Raw genomic sequence first — 21100 nt, 5'->3', positions numbered from 1 at the left:
CAATTCAATTGTCCGTGGGTTGAATCGTCCGCGGGTTGAATCGTCCGGGGGTTGAATCGTCCTAGGTTGGATCATCCTGGGTTGAATCGTTCGTGGGTTGAATCGTCCGTGGGTTGGATCGTCCGTGGTTGAATCGACCTAGAACCTTAACCAGCAACTTCGTGACGTCCCCAATAGCATGGTCCTATACCAATCGGCAACCACGTGACGTCACAGGGAGCAGGATGCTAATGAAAATCAGTTGTATGCTCAGTTAGAACTGTTATTGCTTTGGCCGTAGCTACATTTCGGCAAATGGTCTCATTTGCCTTCTAAGAAAATGGGAATGTAAAAAGTCAATTTAAGAGTTAATTAATGTTAAATTTCGGGTATTACGAAGATTTAGATCGGGAAAATTTACATTTAAGTCAAATCGAAATCGATTTTTTCCGATGATATAGTGACAGCCTATGTAATAACGTTTTCTTAAAGATTTAGTAAACCACCAATCACTTCAACGATGCAAAGTTAACGACGTGACTATTTATCCGGTGTTCGTCCACCAAAGTTATTTATTTTGGCTATTAACTTAATATCCGTGTTTTTAATGTTAGGGAACATATCTTCTACAGCAGGGCTACTCAACTATTTTTAGCAAAGGTCCAGGTACAAAAGTTCAAAATTTGCTTAGGTCCGTTATAACTCTCATGAAATAATTTACAGTCATACAAATGTATTAAAATACGATATATAAAATAATATAATTCTCTGGATGGGTATTAATTTAATTTTGAAATGTCTGGATTTTAAAATATTAAATTCTCTGGATTTTTTTAACACAACACATGAAATACGGTATATACAAAATCCGGTAAAGCGGCATTGGCAAAAGCAATAAGCGAAATTTATTTATTGTTCTGTTAGTCACAGCTAGTGGGAGCATTGGCATTTCTTATGTCTTGCTAGTTCTTTAAATCTTGGTTCTAAAGTAGCGAGAGCGAGTCGAAGGCAGTAATGAAGGGTTTTATTGGTCATACAGATGCGAAGTTCATGTTTGAAAACGCTGACTTGCAGCTGTGCATTGTGACGTCAACAAGGCTTGTTTGAAATTGTGCTATTGTCTGCTGTTTTATTTTTGCAAATCAACGATAATGGATTTGTTTTGCTAAAAAACTGGTGTCCTTTATGAAGTCACAAATATCATTGTGACTTCATAAAGTTTCTTTGTGGCTTGCAATTAGCGCCTTGCTGATGATGGGATTTACCCAGAAACAGCGCTTACGAAGGCTACATCTCCTTAGTGGTTTTGTATTAAACTTGTATAAACATCGTTTTATCAACAAAACATGGCGCAAAACGCCGGCTGCCCCGATTGACAAACGACCTATTAACAAAAACCGCTAGAAGACTAGTTTGAGCTACCACTTACACACTCGCTGATTAATTGAATAACCAGGAATAACAAAACTAATGATGAACGATTTCATTTGCGTAAATGCTGAGACAGATAAGGTCCGGATTCAACACTGGAAAGGTCCGCATTCGGACCGCGGTCCGCCAGTTGAGTAGCCCTGCTCTACAGTCTATATCTTCCAACAGTGTAGCTGTTTCTTTTGTTTGTGTTATTTTGGCCTTAAATTCGTTAAACGGAATTATTTTGTGGGTTATTGGTCATGCAAACCTACTATCTTATAGCACAATTTTGTTATTTCTATCTTGCATATTTTAAGCCCTTGGGCTTTGACACTTTTTCCTGCTCGTTAATTGTTCGTGAGGATGTGTCTTATTGTGCTTTCACTACAACGGTTAGCATTATAACTTTCGCTCCGCACAGTTAATGGCGAAAAATAAACAATACAAAAAAGACTCTCTTTTATCCGGCGAGAAGAAGGCATTGCGGTGGTGCACCTGCTAACGTTGGGGCTTCTATGCTAGTGGTCTCAGGTTCGACTCTTGCCAGTATTTTATTTCTTTTTTTTGTTCAAATTTATTTTTAATTCAATTTTGTCATGAGAGGTGTGAGTTTGGGTAGGAGGGGATTAGTTTGAAATTAATTTAGATTTTGGGAAAAAATGGGATTTTTAGTTGAAACATAGCGTTTATTTCAATTCACATACTAGCTTTATAATTTAATCAAGAGAGGTGAGAGTTTGTGTCAGAGGGGATTAGTTTTAGGTTAATTTACACTTTGGAAAAATTAGTACCCGTACGTGGTTCTAAGTTGAAATTAGCATACATTTCAATTCACTGACTAGCGTAATTGCCGTTTACCGTATTCGTATTTCCCTACTTCGGTAAACGGCGGCCGGTAAAAAAAGTGTCTATTTCACCGACGGCCGTTTACCAAAGTAAGAAAATACCATTTGCGTAACCAGCTAGCGGTTTACAGAAGCAGCTATTCCAAATTCGGTAACCGGCTGCCGGTGTTACATTTGATGCATAATTTGGTCCTTATCAATGCAAATGACGGCTTGCGAAGGGGGAGTACCAAAGTCAAAACGACAATTAGTTTGAATATGAAATGGAGTGAAATCTAGAGTGATTGATAAACAAGTTGCTACAAAAAGAATTTGAATATCTTTTACGGAAAGTGATTTTTCGAGCCGCTATATTTCATGCGTAATTTGGTCCTTATCGATGCAAGCAACCGATTGTGAACGGTGAGGACCAAAGTTAAGTCGCTAGTTAGTTTGAGTATAAAATGAAAAATAATGCCAGCAAATTTTCTAAATTTCTATTTTAGAGCGATAGATGAAAAAGCGTGTGGAAAATTTTTGTTTTGTCTATGCGGAATCGTGTTTAGTTAACGATTAATTTAGCAGCATATTGAAGATACTATGCGAACTATTTGTATGGAATTAAAGGATGAACCGGCTAGATAAGCCGTATATTTTTGATTTAAGATGTTTTTTCGCCAACTAATGCATATTTTGCCGTTTTTTTCATTTCCAGCTTTGTTTAAAGTAATTTTGTTACATGTCACAAATTTTAGACGCCACGTCACGTTTAAAAAAGTCGGGCTAGCTCTACCTTGGTGGGTCTTTCTGCATGAGTTGTTAAACATAAAAAAAACAACCCAGTGGGTCAGAAGCCAAAATTTTGTAGGCTACTAATCTGTTTAAGAGCCTGCCTGATTTTTTGTCAGCTATCTACAATATTTAATTAAATATTCCATAATGAAATGTTCTTGTTTTTGTGTAATTGCTGATTTCACATTGCTTGTTGATGTCAAAATGAAATATTATGCAAGTGCAACAGATAATTAACCCTGAGCCAAAGTAAACAAAGTAGAAATTTAAATAGCTCAGGCAGAAGCAGAAGAGCTACGGCAGAATAAAGTAATTACGTAGTTCTGTCGTGATATTTTGTTTATACATGCGAGCAAAATTTCTAAAAACTGCATTGCTCATTGAACTGGTGCATTATACACTGGACAACAGCAAAATTATTCCTCAAATGAAAATAAACTGCCTAGACTAACTTTGGGACGCTGATTCCAAATCTGAAATCAGAATTGGTCTATCACGTCAGGTTTTCAAGATATGAAAATTCACGAAATTCGGATTTTGCATTGATTGGCACTATATTATAAGGTTCTACAGTACAAGGTATTGTGCAATTTTCTTTCCCAGCGAATTTTTGGTCATATTATGTCACAATGCATGTTATGTAAGATTAATATTGACATTATTTTGTAAATGCAATGTTCTATCTTTTCACAATTAATGCATTCTTGAATGTTCTTGGCCATGACTATAGAGGGGAGGGGGGGGGGGGGTAGGGGTAGGGGGGGGACATATGTGGAGACCTTAAAGTTGTGTCACTTTTGCTCGGATTGCAGTTGGGTTACACCAAGCATATGTGCTTTCTCTGTTTGTGGGACAGTCGAGACGATGCAAACCACTATGACACAACTGAATGGCCAATGAGAACGGACTACATTGTTGGAAGATATAATGTTAAGTGCCAACCCCTAATTGATCCGAGCAAAGTGTACTTGCCACCACTTCACATTAAACTGGGCCTGATCAAACAATTTGTGAAGGCAATGGATTTCAATGGAGATGGATTCCTGCATATAAAAGAAAAATTTGGTGCAATACCAAGTGATGCTAAACTGAGAGCTGGAATATTTGTTGGCCCCCAAATACGTGATTTGATCCGTGACCCAGTATTTCCATCCAAGCTTAATTCAATTGAATTAAAAGCCTGGAATGCATTTGTACAGATTGTACAAAATTTTCTTGGGAAGTACAGGGCAGAAAATTACTCGGAACTAGTGGACAATTTGCTGGAATCATACCGCGAAATGGGCTGCAGAATGTCGGTTAAACTGCATTTTCTTCATTCACACTTGGAATTTTTCCCGCCAAACCTGGGTGATGTGAGTGACGAGCATGGGGAAAGATTTCACCAAGACATCTCTGTGATGGAATCGCGGTATAGAGGTCGATTTAACCCAAACATGATGGGGGACTACTGCTGGTTTCTTCAGCGTGAAACTGACACTGAACATACTCGAAAGAGCAAGTGTATAAAGCACTTTTGAGGGAATATAATGTTATTTTTGTCTGATTTAATTATCCTGGGTTGTGTTAAATTGTGCAGTATGATAATGCTGTTATTTTCAATAGAAATTACTGGGTTGATTACATGTAATGTTTTGTTCCGCTCAGCCAAAATTAGCCAAAATCACAGTTATGGGTTGTCGTGAGCATATATCATATCTCAAAAACGTGACGTGTTAGAAAAAATCTAAGACCAGATTTGGATTCAGCATTGCAAAATTAGTCTAGGTAAACTTGAAATGAGCGAGGAATAAAAAATAAGTTGTAAATTGTTGTCCAGTGTTATGCATAAACTTTTTTTAAAGCTGGCAATTATGTTTGTGCAATAAAAAATGAGTTTACCTTAAAACCGAAGAAATCAGAAGATACCCTGGCGACAGAAATTGGATTTCATTACATTTTGGTGGGGTTTTATTTGACAGTTTTTGTGTACATTAGTGTTCATTGTGCTGTAACAAGGTTTAATATCATACTTTTTGCTCCTCAGAGGAAATGGCAAAAATAATGATATATACAGCTGCCGCAAAATGACTTTGGACCTGTTACATTTTTTCAATGAAAACACAGTTTTTGTCTGAACTGCGGAGTTTTATTGAAATAAGCGACAAAGATTAATATTTGGTCATATTGCACAACTTCACACCCATGCATGTAAAAAAAATTTAGCATGTGCTCCTCCAATACTTTTACGTAGACATCACCGTTCATTTTTTTTGGCAAGTAGTGAAGGCCTTCCCATCTCATCAAAAAATGCCCCCTACACCATTACTGAATCAGGGTGTTTAACAGTTGGAACCATAGGCACCTAACTTTCTAAATTCCAGGACGGGTCTTAACATAACTTGAGGATTCCCCCAATTTCAGAAGTAGTTTTACCACTTATTTTTGAAATGTAAGATACAAACAATTTTATCGCTGATTTAAAATTATTGTGATAATGGCTGTAAGAAATAACGGAAAAAATAACAAAGGTTATAACAATTAACCTGATCTGACATGACCATAAATTTTCAAGAGTAGCATTTACAGTTTACATTTATAACATAAATGTATGTGTTTTGTGGTTCAACTTGGGGTTAATTGCGAGTTCTACACTGAAACTACCTAGACACCTTTTTTTTCTTTTGGCGCAAGACTCGCCGTCGATGCCTCACGCACCCTGTTGCGTTGTGCTAAAAGCTGCATTGGGAAGTAAACAAAGGCAATGTCTCCAGTGCAAACAATGCAATAGTAAGTGGATAAATGTTTCCTGCTATGCAGTAGGTTGGTCACTTTCCAATTGGCATCATAACTTAACTCCTCTATTGCGATAATCGGCAAAACCTTGAGATAAAAGCTGCAGATGACCCCGAGACCTCATGTAGCTTTCTTTAATTTTTGTATGTGGAAGTACGTAGATATGTGCGCGCTGAGTCTAAAAAATTAAAGGTTAATCATTTCAGGTAATGAATTAATTATGTTAGTATCATCCCAGCGAGCCATAGACAGCAACAACAACAACGTTCTTGTGACACTTCTCGCTTCTCATGTATGGCCAGAGTGTGCTGATTCATGTGACGCATTGGCCAGGGTGTGATTATTATTCATGCGTAACATGGAGTGTACTAATAAGTAGTGGGTAGCGGCCGTGATAATAAGCCATTGGTTAATGATCATTAGGAAAAACTATAGTCCCAGGGTGGAAAATGCCGCCCCTCCCACATTAGGCGTCTATGGTTGGAACTATAAACCTGGGGTCGAATCGACTTGATGATGAATGGTGTCGCACCATGGTGGGACCGAAACACTTAAAAGTTACTCTCATTGGAAAATATAACTTTCCTCAGTTTTTCCTTCTCAGATCAGGAGTCCAGTGGGCATATTTTTTGGCAAATACCAGATGTTGCTTTTTCATTTGGCTAGTTAAGAGAACTTTTTTGCTAGTTAAGAGCAGCTTTAGGACAAGGCAGACACAAGTCTTTTTGAAGGCGATGCCATACAGTTCGAATAGTAACATTTTTCAGGAGCTCCGGATGCAGAATTTTGAGATCTGGAGCTGTTAAATGAGGATTTTTGCAGTTCTCTCTTCATCAATTTGTCTATAACGGCCCAAATTCAACATTTATTCTGTTGTTAATGGTCCATTGTATAGTTACTGTGACTCATAATTTATTAATTAGTATAACAATAAGGTTGAAGTTGTGTAATGCTTAACACTTTTCAAAATGAGTTAAATTTACAACAGGTCTTAAGTCATTTTGAGGCAGCTGTACGTTATGCAATAAAAAACCTTGGATTTGCATGATCAGATCATGTTTTCAGAGCTAGATTTTTGTGTAAATTTACAGTTTATTTGAATTATTTTTAACAGTTTTAATTTTTTGTCAGACATATATCGACTATCTACCCTTATCTATTAAGCATATTTTTTTATATAAATTTGTGCTGTCTTTAAAACGTGTCACAACATTGGAGTGAAGTTACTACAATTAAAGCTGCCATTGGATATAAAGTAATCTTGCATTCAATCCTGGTTACATCGTCAACGCCATCCATTTAAACAACTGTTAAACAAGCGTTTGGCTGTTTGAGAAAGGAACATAATCTGGATCCAATCATTAATCTAAATTACTTGAATCAAATACTATCTTGATCATACACAACCTTTTGACCGTCAGACATAGTGTGTAATCAGCACAATATTTACTGTGACAAATTTTACGAGACTTTGACCAAAAGTGACATCTTCTCTCCTCTCGTCCATCCGTAACTCGTGTAGCTTACTAAAGATTGAACCAGCATAGCATGCTGTAATAAAAAAGAAATTGGTGTCAATCTACACACCAGACAATATATAAAGCAAGGTTGCTTCAGAAGCGTTAAACATTTTTTGTGCTGTTTATCATCTGTAATACTAACTAGTTGCCTTGTATATCAACGGAAACATCATCTGTGGGGTGACCATGTCCCATGCTTAAGCATGGCTCGGGTTCCCCCACCAACTGTTGATTTTGCACCAGCTTGGCTTAATTTCAACAACAGTAGCAAGGTAAGGAGGAAATAATAAATCAGTTGTATCAATAAAAAAAATGTCAATACTAGTCAATATTTTATTGTTTCTTTTAAATTCATGTCGAAGAACAATACAGAGGATTCCTAATAAATGCTGCAAAATTCTTATATTTATTATATCACTATGCTACTCTTTTTCATAATCCTTTAGAGAACTGACAAGGCAAACTCCTTATCTGGATGTAGTCCAGCAAGAGCTCTAAAGACATCACCTTTTAATAATTATCCTTCCAACAAAACAACTAAGTTTTTTTCTCGTCAAACTTCTGTTGACTCTGACAAAACCTGGTCTATTTTGGGAGGCTCAGAGAATACATGTATGTTGTGTCATAATTAACCGCAATAGTGCAATATGTAAACTGTTTTAGTAATACCTATGGTTTTACATACTGCAACATAAGTCACTTTTGATGTGTAATAACTTGCTTAAATATATGTAAATAAATGCAATTTTTAAAAATTCAAATGTATTTCAATTTTTTCAGCTTGCTGTGATGAAAAAGTGTCTTTACCAGGTCATACACGTTCCAGCAATAAGTGGTCTTTTTCTCTTGAACATAAAAAAAGAAGGTAAATGACAGCTTTTACAACTAGCAGTAATTTTCTTCCTGTCATGACTCATGCTACATGAATACGTACATGTTTAAAGATAGAAAACTATCAAGAACAAAGAATTAGTTCAGATTACTCCCTTAGCTTTCTATAGATTTTAGTGTTCTTTTATATTATACAGTGGGACCTCGTTAATCCGGACCACTTCGTTTCGTCAAAAAATGTCGGTTTAGCGGGGTTTCCGGATTATCGGAAAGTAAAAAATCAATCAATCTTGCAAATGCAGCACCGTGTACAAAACGCAGTATGCACCTTACTCCAATTCTAAGTACAGACTTTCTGGCTGGACAGCAACTAAAATAAAATTATATTTTTTGTATGATTCGACCCAGTGTCGAACCCCAGAACCACCGTATTAAAGACGAATGCTCTCCAAGTGACGAACATTCGGCCGCAAATCGGTTTGACAACCGCTCTTGCATGGCGAAGCATTCCGGCGGGACCAACAGTCTTGCACTTTCTTTGACCTGTTTCCAATCTTTGCGCAATGCGACATCAAAAGCTGATAGCACGATTGAGTTGCAGTAGTATGTCTTCAATAGATTGCCGCACTCAACCGATGTAATGTACGTATTTTTTTGCGACCGCGGAAGAGTTCTTTGTTACGGTTGATGAACAATTTAATTTTTCGTTTCTAAAATACTCTACAGTATTTCATAGTATGCTATGACTAAAAAGATGTGCGGCTAAATTTTTTTACAAAGCGCAATGCTGTACAGTACTGTACTTTTGAATCAATAAAGACCGCAACGTTATTATGCGTAGGTAATCGGCTATTGTTTCGTCAACTAACTACCCAGTGTACATAGTATATTAGGACAATCGTGAATCATTTTCGCTTAACTGTTAATAATCCGGTTTATCGAATTTTATTGCTATTGATTTAGCACATTTGTTCCAAAACTTTTGTGTCGGAGTCGGACAGCGGGGTTTCCGGATTAAAGGGGTAAAATGCATAGGAAGAAATCCGTTCCCGGCAGTTTTGTGTCGGATAACGAGGATTCCGGTTGTTCGGGGTCCGGATTAACGAGGTCCCACTGTATATATTAAAACTGAAAAGTTTTAACTAACACCTTGCATACTGTATGGTGACAAATGTGAAGATGAAAAGTACGATGGTCCTTTGTAAATTTCACAGGCACTGTGAATGGAGCACTTTGGCCTTCACTATGCATAGAATATTTGTACATTATTCCTGATTGTCTGTTCTGATACTTGTTGTTGACTGGTTATCTGTATATTATAAACCACATTTAACATCACCAAATGTGGTTTATAGTATAAGTACATTTGCCTTGTTGGCTCTATCCATAGTTTGTTTATATATTTTAATTATACGTATATAGTGGTGAAACTCTCAGCAAGAACAACTCCAAAAACGAGACTACAAGTTTAGACTCGGATTTTCCATCATTGAGCAATGGCTGGTCACAGTTGTCTCCAGATCGGGAGGGTCCATTTGCTACCAATAAAACGAACAACATGTGGGGTAAGTACAAACTCGGTTGGATTTTTTTGGGACTGTCCAGTAATTTTTGGAACAAATATATCTTGGTAATGGGAATATGCCAAATGTGGGCACAAACTCTGTTTTTGTCATTGCTTTCTCACAACCACAAATGCTTTGTACAAAAACATTCATGAGCAAGGCAAATTACTTGTACCTGGATTATTTTGTGATAAGTTGCATCCTTTGAGTTACAGTATGCACCAGGTTTGTACACATTCATGCTGTATTTGTTTAAATATTTTTGATAGACTGAGCAATAGGTTTTCAAGTAAATTCCTACCTACTTCTTATCGGAAGTCTTCTGATTTCGATTTCATGCAATTTATAGATATGACACAATAATTTTTTTCTTATCTTTCATGCCTTTGTAGCAAATATGCATATATACCCCATATACAGTAACCTCCCATTTAAGTTCGCATGACTTTGGTCACAAATTTTTCGTTGTTGCAGTCACAATTGGATTAAATGTTAAATGGTTACAGGTTCCAAAAAACATCAGTATGGCAGATCGCTTGCGCTTTATTGACAACTAGCAAAACAAAAAAATGGTCAATGCTCTCCCTAAATATCTTCCTTTTCTGTCACCGAAGACAGTATGGCTGGGGTGGCCAACCAGTCAGAGACTAAGAGCCTCACTTCTTACTGTGTTAACCGCAAAGAGCCACATCATACACATTATGTTTATGTTTCAGTTATATTGTTTCAGTTTCATCATCTTTATTCTGGGTCGAAATCTGATGTAATCAGTTATTATTTAGCAAATATCAATTGAACATTAGACAGTAGAGATTACTTTTCTGTATTATTTATCTGCCTAAAATGGGTAAAATGTGCTCTCTTTTGGAGGTTCAATATGAACGAAAGAGCCGCATAATACCGGGCAAAGAGCCGCGGGTTGGCCAGGCCTGTAATATGGTATATAACATGACATGTAATAGACCTATTGTAATACAAAAAGAACATTTGCTATTTTCAAGTACAGTATGTTTTTATTGTTACTTAATTTCTTCTAACTGCTTTGTGGTGAAACATGCACGACTATACCAACTACATATTAAATTAAATTAATACAATTACAATTAATTATTTTAAGACAAGTCTGTTTTAATGTTGCACTTACACTTCAAGTACTGTAACAGTTAAAGTAATTAATATGTATGCAGTATGCAACTATCTAACAGTGTTAGTGATTAATTACTATGCACCTACCAAATAAGTTTGCACTAGTTGCTCAGGCTCAAGTTGCTTACTTAACCTGGATATTATTATATTTGATTTCATTGTTAAAGCATTGGCTGGTGAGTATCATATGTTTTCACTGATCATTAATGTGGAATGCATTTAAAAAGATAAACCTCTTACATTGAAACCTGCTGATGATGAATTGGAAGTGTCAACATTGACAAAAACATCAAGTAATCCCAGCCAAAGTCCCAGCAATATCTATAAAAATTTTGTCCCAAAGTCTAGCACCAGTTTTGCTAAGGTACGTGAACTGATGCCATCAAGTTTTATCAATATTTGCTTAATGAATTTTTATTTGAGATCATCGTAAACTCTTTTGTATAGCAGCCGTATCGTAGAGCCGCTAGTGTGTCGTCTGGGGCACAAAATATCGCACAAGAATCAAAGTCTGGAAATATCTCAAGAAACTATGTATGATTTTGATTTGATGATTGCAATAAATTTCTTTTTACACCAAAATTTTTATAAATTAATGCCCATACTTGAACAGGCAAACAGCAAAAAGTTAAACACTGGTTTAACGTTGCAATCTACCAAAAGAAGGGATTCGCCAAAAAGCCCATCGCCTGTTTTGTCTACCTCAGAAGATGCAAATCCAATACCAGGCATCAAACGTCACAGAAAAGGTAGGTAAATTAAAGATTTATTATTTAATTATAATTCATTAAGAAATATATATATATAAATATTATATTCCAAGTTTGCATTATTTTTTCAATACTGAAAACCCTGGGTTTTGAGAGGCACTGTTTTATGTATGGATTGCTGAATTAATGCTATATTGTTTCCAAGAGTACTGTTATTTTATTTGTCCGTAAACAATGATTTCGTTAAATTTACTTGGTAAATTTGAAATAGCCAATAAGTGTACAACTGTACTTAGGAAAGTCCTGGTCTGTATATTGTGTTGTCTATTATATATTAAATTTAAATCTGACAAGATAGAAATTTTACATTTAGGAAAGACAATATTCTTAAGAGAACTGCGCCAGGATGATGATGATGATAAGCACAAAAAAGAATTTTCTGGTGAAAAATCAGGTAATGTGGTTGTTGGGTTTTGCTTCAATCAAAAAAATTAGCCAAGGATTTCCATATTTCTTCTTTTTGGTTAGACAATTAAAATAAAAAACAATAATTTTAATAACAGTAAATATTGCCTACAAGCTAATTAGGCTCCTTTTTGATTTTTCAATTTTGTAAACTTCGTTGTGATTATCAATTTTTCACTTAAGGCTATATTAGCAATCTTTCAAGCAATATACCAATGAATGTATCTGACTGGGACAAAAACCTTGATGATGCTGCAGGTAAAGATGTCGGATTTATAGTGTCTGCTTGTTGAATATACAGTTGATTGTTATGAGATCTGTTTTAACCGCCTTAACCAAATTCATTCCTGTGTATGGCACTTACAATATGTTTTACTGGGTATATGGTGTATCAACACATAAACAGGTACAGTCGACTCCGCTTAATTCGGACACTTTGGTTCCGCTCACTTTTGGCCGAATTAAGCGGAGAAACGGCTTTGTCCGAATTAAGCGGAAAATCAATTGTTCGTTTCATGGTCATGCATAAAGGCAAAAAACGCATTTAAAATACTGTAGTGTTGCGTAATAAATGAATTGCAGTTGCGCTATACTGCAGTAACTGGCACTGATCGCATAAAACGTCTTCGTTTACTTTAGTGAGCAATTTCACTTTTTCTGCTAAACTTTTCTGTACAATTTTGTCCCACAAGATGGACGCAATTGTACCGAAGTAAAAGCGACTATGAAGCTGGCACGGCGTTATATGAGTTCATTGTCGATTGTTACTGCATGGATCGTCATTGTTTCACTATAATCACTCATAATGCAATTGAATCTTTCTTAAAACGAACGAAGTACTGTTTATTGTGTCATAACCTAACGATGGAATTGCGAACCTGTGTCCAAATTAAGCGGAGAATTGTCCGAATTAACAGGAGTTTTTTTACATTCAATTTTTACTTTTGTTCCGTTCCCGAGCATTTTGGCCGAATAAAGCGGTTGTCCGGGTTATCCGGTGTCCGAATTAAGCGGATTCGACTGTATATAATTATACATATATATTCAAAGGGATGTGTTTTGTTTGATAACTGAAACCTGAGCTTGAATAACACATACTTTCAAGGTAATGCAATAGATATTGGTGCTGCTGAAAATGTGCGTGAAAATAATGCTGCTGTTACTCCAGATCCAATTCGTGAAAAAGTTGAAGGAAGTGTTACAGTTTTGTCAAGTTCGCTGGAAGCAGAACACCGGTAGTTATACCAATGCTTGACTCAGAGTCACAATAATGGAAAAGTTTATTCGATAAACTTGTTTTATTATTCACTAAGCATTAGTTTATCAAGTTTGTGTTATCAGGTTACTTCGTGAAATGGGTTGGACTCAGGGTGAGGACAGTGTCGATGAAGAAACCAATGCTGGTTTAACAGATGCAGAAATTAGAGAGTTTTTCTTACAAAATAAGCGAAATGGTCTGCTTGCAGTTCCTTCCCCATCCCACCGAATTGATGCCTTTCGAGATGCGCTTTCTGCTTGGTCCATGTCTGGTCCTGTTTTACGTCGAATTACAGATGAAGAAAAAGTTAGCAGAGTTACAGAAGACCATGGTTCTTCTGAAGACAGTCAGCTTTCCTCCATTGATTCTGAACTTTAATGTTAGAAATATTTATTGCTTTGATGTTGTTGGATTAATTTCCTCAAATATTCATTAAATTTTTCAGTGCCTGGTGATCTAGACAACGATCAATTACTTAAGCTCAAGGTGTGGTTGACTTTGTTTAGTTTTTATGTCACTGTTACTGATTTATCTGCGGCCTGCTTTTCATGCGAAGGTGTTTAACATTAACCCATACTGCTCTATTTTCATGTGCATGATTCACTTTGTTGCAATTCATTCAAGCGGTGAATGACTTTTTGTGCAGGCACTGAGTGTGCACCTCGATGTGCTGTTGCTTATAGCTAGTCTAGCAAATGTTTATAGATAGTAGTTGCTTAAACACAATTTTCGTATATTCTTTGTTGGGGGAAAATGGTGAAATTTAAATAATCTGTTATTTGAAATAAAAGTTATAAATCTTAAGACAATTTTCACAGCAAAGGCAGTGTGACTAATTAGGAAGTCATGTAGAGTGGATAGGACAGATATGTGGATTATTCAAACACAGCACCCATAAAAGTATACTGCAGTGGTTTTCCAATAGTAAGAATGTCCTCCTTGTGTAGGAAATATAGGACTTAAAGGCATTTTTGCTTAATTTATATAGTATTATGAGATGTGATACAATAATGCATATTTTGTTTTCAAAATGAACCGAATTCTGACCATTTCTATATTCCAGCTGCTTTTTGCTTATACTGTACTAATTTTCTATGACTTTCGTAAACATTTAGAGAAATTTAAAATAGGGATATGGTATATCTGAAAAAGTTATAAACCAGTGATATTGAAGTAACGTTGTCCTGTAGTATTATTAAGTAACTTTCTTGTCTATCTGTATTAACTTCCAATTTCCGTTTTTAGAAGTCTACTTTGCAGACTAGCTGACAATTATAACCCGTGTTCTAATTGAGTCAAACATAATAACACAGTTAGGTTACAAAGGGTATCTTTGTTAAGATAAAATGAATCAGAATTTATCAATACAATAAAAGCGAGAAAGTGTGTAATAGTGCACTCCATGGTGAGACAATGGTTTATTTTGCGTTCCCTTCAATAACTAGAATTCACCCCATCTGACAAACGGTAATCACTGAGTTGCACAAAACATAATTACATCGAAAAGCAATATCTACACTACAGAAATACACTTGTAAAACAAAACCGCCATTACATATACGAAAACTACAAAATTGCATAATGAATCTGATAGTTGTTTAAAATAATAATACTGTATTGTATATACATTTTATATAGAAATACACTGTATACCACCACTTCAGAGGTGTTGTATCTTTCCAATTGGATACTTTGTCAAACGCCAATCCAGTCCATCAATATATTGCCTAGTGCAGTGTTTTGTAACCTTTTTCAACACACGGTCCACCTTTACTGACATTAATTATTTGAGGTCAACTAATTAAATTGGTTAAATTTTACTGACAATACTTTTTAATCACGTAACAGAAACGAGTCAAATCAAACGCAATCTTTTTCATAGCCCCTAGGTACATGATGGCTTTACTTCAGGGATTCCAACCTGTGCGAAGGTCTTCCAGATGCTACGTGAGAAACTTGCATTTTTTCACAAAAAACCTGGATTCACAGCTTTCTAGATTACTTATCGGGTTTTGTTTCGAAATCAATACATTTTCCTGAAGCCCTATCGTTGTATGATTTCCTATTGTTTTGTAACAACATGATCTTAAAATACAGGTCGTGTCAACAGAAAGCGTTACTTCTCTCACAACTTCATAGTAATTCTATGAAAGTACTGGTGGTAATATAGGTAGGTGCGCAGCGTAAATGCAGGCATGCACGTAATGTGGTATAAAATAATGCAGGTAATGCGACTTTTGTAATAAGCAAAATTTAGAAAATGTTCTAACTACCATTTCTTGTTACCAACTTTAGTCTCTTGTATTGGTAAGCAAATTTATGCCACGCATCGACCAATTGGTGGAAGGTAAACAAAAATATCATTAAATTTAGTTGTGGTCTTTTTTTGTTAATTTAATGTATACTATTCTTCTGAATAAATTAGGATTCGATGAAATTAGTTGTTCTGCAAGAAGTGGTACGTGTTGACAATACAGGGTGCCCAAGTGGTACGAGATCGTAAAAAGGTTGGGAACCTCTGCTCTACTTCAATCGTTTTGTTACACAGCATCAGAGTCATAACCAAGTCATCAACCTCGAGTCGCAAGTCAAGTCATTTACTGTTTAAGACTCAAGTCAATTGATAGCTGAAGCTAAGCCATACAGAAAGCAAAAACACCATTTCTGTCAAAAGAGACATAAATTCTTTGAAAATTTGCGGCCCCAAATGTGTTTGTAGACAAACAAACTTCATTTCACGTTACACCTTATTGGTTAGGACAAAAGGAAGTCAAAATTGTTTTACCTTAACACCGAAATCTAATCAACAAGGAATGACTCGAGTCAAGTTGAATCTTTGTAACAAGTGACTCGAGTCATAGCGACTCTGCAAAAGGTATTTGTACTTTTTGTACTGAACATTCCGGCAGGCGTCTCTGCCCACTTGTCATAGCAAGACAAAAAGACTAGCCCTTACTTAGCTTTATTAATATTTAGATGTTTTAAAACAAGTGTGGTATTTCATTACTTGTTCATGCAAGTGCAATGTCACTAGTCAATATCTTGATTTTAGGTTGCATATGAAGTATTTTACTGACAAAGTACATCCACAGTGTAAATTCCTATACATTGCATACTAATGACAATGATCTTGTCAATTAATATCCATGATGGTACATCTTGTTATGAAATATAAAAATATGATTTCCTAAAATGCATTTAATGCACAAACACAAATTGCATGAAGCATGCAAAATTATTAATCCAATATTCACAATTTCAAAATTATTGCTTAACCACTACCGGCAAGGACTAGGAATGCACATATGTATAACCTGAAGGTATGTATAAAAAAGAACTGCCTGACTACAATCTGTAACAATTGACTTGACTAAATGTTTTTCCAGAAGTAATATGGTGTCACTAAAACTTTGCTTGCTTTTTTATGAAGACACCTACCCATAAATAAAATAGAGATAGATGTTGTCCAATGCATCTGTTGTGAATGCTCGAATGATTCCTGTTAAAGCAGTCCACTTGGGAATAAAAGTGTAAGCTCTTCTGGCAGCAGCAGCATCTACAATTTCTTGAGCAGTGTCACCCACTGGATGTGCAGCTAGCTTTAACTTTTTAACACCCGCTTGTCGCATTTTTTCTGAACTATCCGTGGCAATGGCACCTAACATGCAAACTGTGATAGAATAATCATATTTTTTCTGCAATGCCATCTCAAGTCTTAAACTTGAGTAAAACTGATTTATTGCAGCTTTTGATGCAGAATAGCTTCCTGTGTAAGGATTCATCACGTGACCAGCAAGTGATGACACAACAACAAGATGGCCATTTGATTTCACTAAATATGGAGTGGCATAGGATGAAAGATGAATATAGCTGAAATAGTTAATAGTCATCATTGTGTCTGCAGTGTTCAACTGAGCATCATTTCCTATCCATTGCTGCATGTCAATAAGCAATGCATGGTTGAGCACTAGGTAGTCTAAACCACCTAATATTTTGACAGTTTTCTCAATTAATTTTTTAGTTTGTTGAATATCTGCCATATCAGCAACAATATAATTAGCTTCAAGAGCACCAAGTTTCTTGCAGTTTTCTACCACTTCTTGCAGTTGTTTTTCACGCCTTGCTGTTATGACAATTTTTGCTCCAAGTTTAGAATATTTATATGCAAGTTCCATCCCAATATTTTGACTTGCTCCAGTAATAAGAATACGTTTTCCTCTGACTTCATCTAGGTTGACATGTTGTGGGATGAAAAAATAGACCAGCATAGCAATTGCTAAAACAACTGCAGATTTTTTTATAAAACCCATTTTTTATAAAGATGAAGAACTAAGGAAACAGAATAACATTTGCATAACTGATTTCAAGTAAATAACTTTAGGCCGGTATATTTAGGAGTAGTGAATAGACTCGTAACAAATTAACCTAGAGACATTTATCTTCTTATGTATAACATTTATTCAAATAGCTTGTGATCATAAGGAGATATTATACTGTTTTGTTTACGGAAATCGCCTTTATGAAACGTGATATAAAAACATGCTGACGAGCTTCTGGTTTTGCAAATATGCTCAAAAAAGCTAAAGCATTGTATGACAAATTAAATTTCGTTTGTGTATTACTCGTGTGAAGTATTACACAACAAACTCATCTGTCATAAAAATACCCATTCCATTACAAGCTCATATTAATATTCAACTTAATGCTCATTTAAACAGTAAAATCCAGACAGCGACTGTTTTTATGTAGGAATGGGATAAAAACGTAATTAACGTAACGTAACGACGGGTAATAGCAAATAAGACCTGCACGAATTCGAGTACTCGTGATGATGTCACGCGATGCTTTTGCGTGCATACGCATGAAAGTTTAATATTGATTAATTAAATTGTTCATGCGTGATACAATACGTCATAGGCACACTTAATGCAGTTATTGAGTAGCAACATTAAGCAGTACTTCCCAATTCCAAATACAAATTCTTTAATATTTTTTGCGATAACTTAATACATTGGCAACCAGTTTTCCAGAATTTTTAACGCAATTTGTTAGAGAGACGCAACCTTTTGCTTAACCTAATCACTAAACTTGAATTAAATGAACACTTTTTCGTTTTAATATTTAGGCCTAGTTAGTTCATTCTCATTTAACAACCCAGATTACGAAAGACAGCGATTATTTCCCCATAAGTTACGGCAGCATGTCGTTAAAGGGGCTGTTGGCCCATCCGAAGCCCTATCTTAAACAATGCAAAGTACTATTTTTCAATTTGAATTTGCTTCTAAACAAGCCCGGTCACCTCGTTGAGTTTTTGTATCCGCCGAGTTGTAGGACAAAAGGACTTAATGCAGTATTTTGAGCAAATTCTCGTATCTGGAATTCTCACACCAAATGCTTCAACTTTTTAACAACTTTTTTTCTTGTATTTTTCCAAAAAATCAGCCAAAAAGCCTTAACTTTGAACCAACACAAAACGTCAACTTTAGCCTGAACCTACACTCGGCACACGCCACAACAACAGCAAACCTTCACAGATTAAGGTCACGTGCGCACTGGACCGGAACCATTGATAGTTTTTCTATAGTGACGTCTTGCGACCTTCGTCACAATTGCCGGATTGCCGTTTTAAAACTGCTTGAAATGGTACTACAGGCCCTAAAGACACAAACACAATACAAGTACAGTATACGACGTTATGCTAGGTGGGAGAATAGTTGGATAGCAAAAAGTTTGTGATAATTATATCAATTAATGTAATATAAAATTGTGTACGACATAGAATTCTCGTCTATCGAATCAGTGAAGCATAACACTGCGTGACGTAATCGATAGCTTCCCCGTTACTGTGCGTGAATTACGAGTTATCACTAGGGCAACCAGTTTTTTGACCTAAAAAGTTTAAATTTTGACCTTAAAATTTGCAAATTTTGACCTAAAAAGTTTAAATTTTGACCTCATTTTGAAAAACGCTATACTGATAGTCTCTACACTGTCTACAGCAACTTTCTAATCTAAAGCTGCATTTAAAAATGACAAAATGCTTTTCTAGTGTTGACTTTTTTTCGTTTCTGCGTATTAAAATTGACAACTTGCAGTTTCAAATGCAATGCCGTCACATCGTGACGTCACCAAACGCGCTGAAAAGCCTTCCCTCTCTTTGTGGCTTTGGTTTTAAGTAAAATTTGCGGCACTGGAATTGTTTGCGGTACAAGAAAAGAGAAAAACGGAAGAATAACATTACAAAATGGTTACAAAATTACAAGTTTAATAGATTTTGACCTAAAAAAAAAAAGACCTAAAGAAACAATTTGACCGTATTTTGACCTAACGTAACATTTTGACTTTATTTGACCTAATAACTTCTATACCACACGTCGTACAAAGCTGAAATTTGTTTTGTGCTTGTTTGATAACATTCTGGGCAGGTTAAAAAAAATTGACCATATTGACTTTTGGTTGCCCTAGTTATCACTTATCAGTCCCTTTTTGCTATTACGTTAAACGCCGCAACATGTCTTTATGCTGTTGTTGTCACAATGTTTTATCTTGATTTATTCGTTCAAAGAAGCTTCAATATAATCAGAATATATAGTTGTCGAGGTGTACAATTAATTCTAAGATTAAGAAAAGCAGACAACGACCTTGAGGCTCATTTACCATCGAGGATAATAAACAATTCAACAGACAAAATTGTAATTGAAGTGGTCGCCCTTACAGGATAAGGTACGACAAACAACCATTTCATTACAAGTTGATTTTAGTTATTTAGGGTTGAATTAAAGATAGGTTTGGTCCGGAACTCCTCGAAGAAAAATTTTAGTTAGGCTAAGGTTACTATGTTATAGCATTTAAGTTCAGAAAAAAGCTTCCAACGTATGATTTTTTCCAGTGAAGCAGTGCCGGCCATTACGTAATTGGAACGAGAATCTTCCAGCTACATAATCAACATTTGCGCAACACAGAATAGCAGAAAGCACATGTCTCATTGAAGTTGCAAGCGTCTTCCCACGGCTAAATTGGCGTAAATTGCGCATACTTACTGCGTTTTCAGTTGCAGCGGCCGTGAAATAGCATCAAACCAATGAAAACTTGCTGGACGTAACTATTTTACTCTACGTTTGTGTATTGCTCTAGCAAGCAAAAGTGTAACACGCGTAACTAACGTTGCAAAACGAGTGAAACCGAAACAGGTAACCTTTTCAATTGCACTCTCTATTGACGTCATCATAGGTTGTTTCTTATCATAATATCTAACTCGTAAACAGTCGGGTTTCTGGATGAATGTGCAGGCGTGAAGAGATCGCCTCTGCATACTAATTTTATCTTATGAGCGAGCACGCGCCAAGTGCCTCTTGTTCTCTTCAATTATAACTTTTGCAGGAGTTTACTTTTACGGCAGAACTACGCGTATGATAAAAGTTTGGTTAAAACTCGAATAATCTATAATTTACTGGGTAGGCCTGGGAATAATTAGACTGAAACGTTGGTAACTGAGAGACTCGGTGGGAATAATGAAATAGCCACTGAATATGAGTATCAGGGATAACCACAATACCCGGGCGAGTACTCGAATTCGACAGGGAACATCCCTAATACCAGTAGTATACAAGTTTAATTTACAATCATTATGCATTTATTTTCACAAAAATTTATTCATAAGAATGACGTTGTAATAAAATGGTTGTTTGTCGTTCCTTAGTCTGTAAGGGCGACCAAATCACTCCAACGTTTGTCTGTTGAATAGTTTAATGTCCTCGATGTAAATGAGTCTCAAGGTCGTTGTCTGCTTTTCTTAATTTTAGAATTAATTGTTCACCATGAC

The 21100-nt window shown here is 35.9% G+C and overlaps 2 protein-coding genes across 3 annotated transcripts; one reads left to right on the top strand and one right to left on the bottom strand.

Annotated features, from left to right (window-relative positions):
* Nucleotides 1–7194: 7194 nt before the first annotated feature.
* Nucleotides 7195–17668, bottom strand: LOC143459134 (hydroxysteroid 11-beta-dehydrogenase 1-like protein). The gene is made up of 2 exons (XM_076956122.1): nucleotides 16717–17668; nucleotides 7195–7334 (listed from the first exon to the last, which is right to left on the bottom strand). Exons 1-2 carry the CDS (start codon nucleotides 17586–17588, stop codon nucleotides 7310–7312), a joined length of 897 nt encoding a protein of 298 aa, XP_076812237.1. The 5' UTR covers nucleotides 17589–17668; the 3' UTR covers nucleotides 7195–7309.
* Nucleotides 7327–14087, top strand: LOC143459133 (uncharacterized). 2 transcript variants are annotated; one of them, XM_076956121.1, is made up of 11 exons: nucleotides 7327–7575; nucleotides 7750–7915; nucleotides 8084–8168; nucleotides 9557–9699; nucleotides 11073–11209; nucleotides 11296–11379; nucleotides 11459–11594; nucleotides 11929–12009; nucleotides 12204–12278; nucleotides 13126–13255; nucleotides 13362–14087. In XM_076956121.1, exons 1-11 carry the CDS (start codon nucleotides 7507–7509, stop codon nucleotides 13654–13656), a joined length of 1401 nt encoding a protein of 466 aa, XP_076812236.1. In that variant the 5' UTR covers nucleotides 7327–7506; the 3' UTR covers nucleotides 13657–14087. The 2 variants fall into 2 exon arrangements, with proteins under 2 accessions (XP_076812236.1, XP_076812235.1); XM_076956120.1 differs by having other exon boundaries at nucleotides 11293–11379.
* Nucleotides 17669–21100: the final 3432 nt, after the last annotated feature.

The sequence above is a fragment of the Clavelina lepadiformis genome, chromosome 5, assembly GCF_947623445.1.
Source record: "Clavelina lepadiformis chromosome 5, kaClaLepa1.1, whole genome shotgun sequence".
Classification (NCBI taxonomy): Eukaryota; Metazoa; Chordata; class Ascidiacea; order Aplousobranchia; family Clavelinidae; genus Clavelina; species Clavelina lepadiformis.
The sequence above is the reverse complement of the archived record's forward strand: the minus strand, read 5'-3'. Positions and strand labels throughout refer to the sequence as shown.

Coding starts and splice junctions, on each gene's coding strand:
- LOC143459134 (XM_076956122.1), bottom strand. CDS start 17,588: ATGGGTTTTATAAAAAAATCTGCAGTTGTTTTAGCAATTGCTATGCTG. Junction 7,335..16,716: donor TATCTCTATTTTATTTATGG/GTAGGTGTCTTC, acceptor TTTTTATTACAG/CATGCTATGCTGGTTCAATC.
- LOC143459133 (XM_076956120.1), top strand. CDS start 7,507: ATGGCTCGGGTTCCCCCACCAACTGTTGATTTTGCACCAGCTTGGCTT. Junction 11,210..11,292: donor CTAGCACCAGTTTTGCTAAG/GTACGTGAACTG, acceptor TCTTTTGTATAG/CAGCCGTATCGTAGAGCCGC. Junction 11,380..11,458: donor GAAATATCTCAAGAAACTAT/GTATGATTTTGA, acceptor ATACTTGAACAG/GCAAACAGCAAAAAGTTAAA.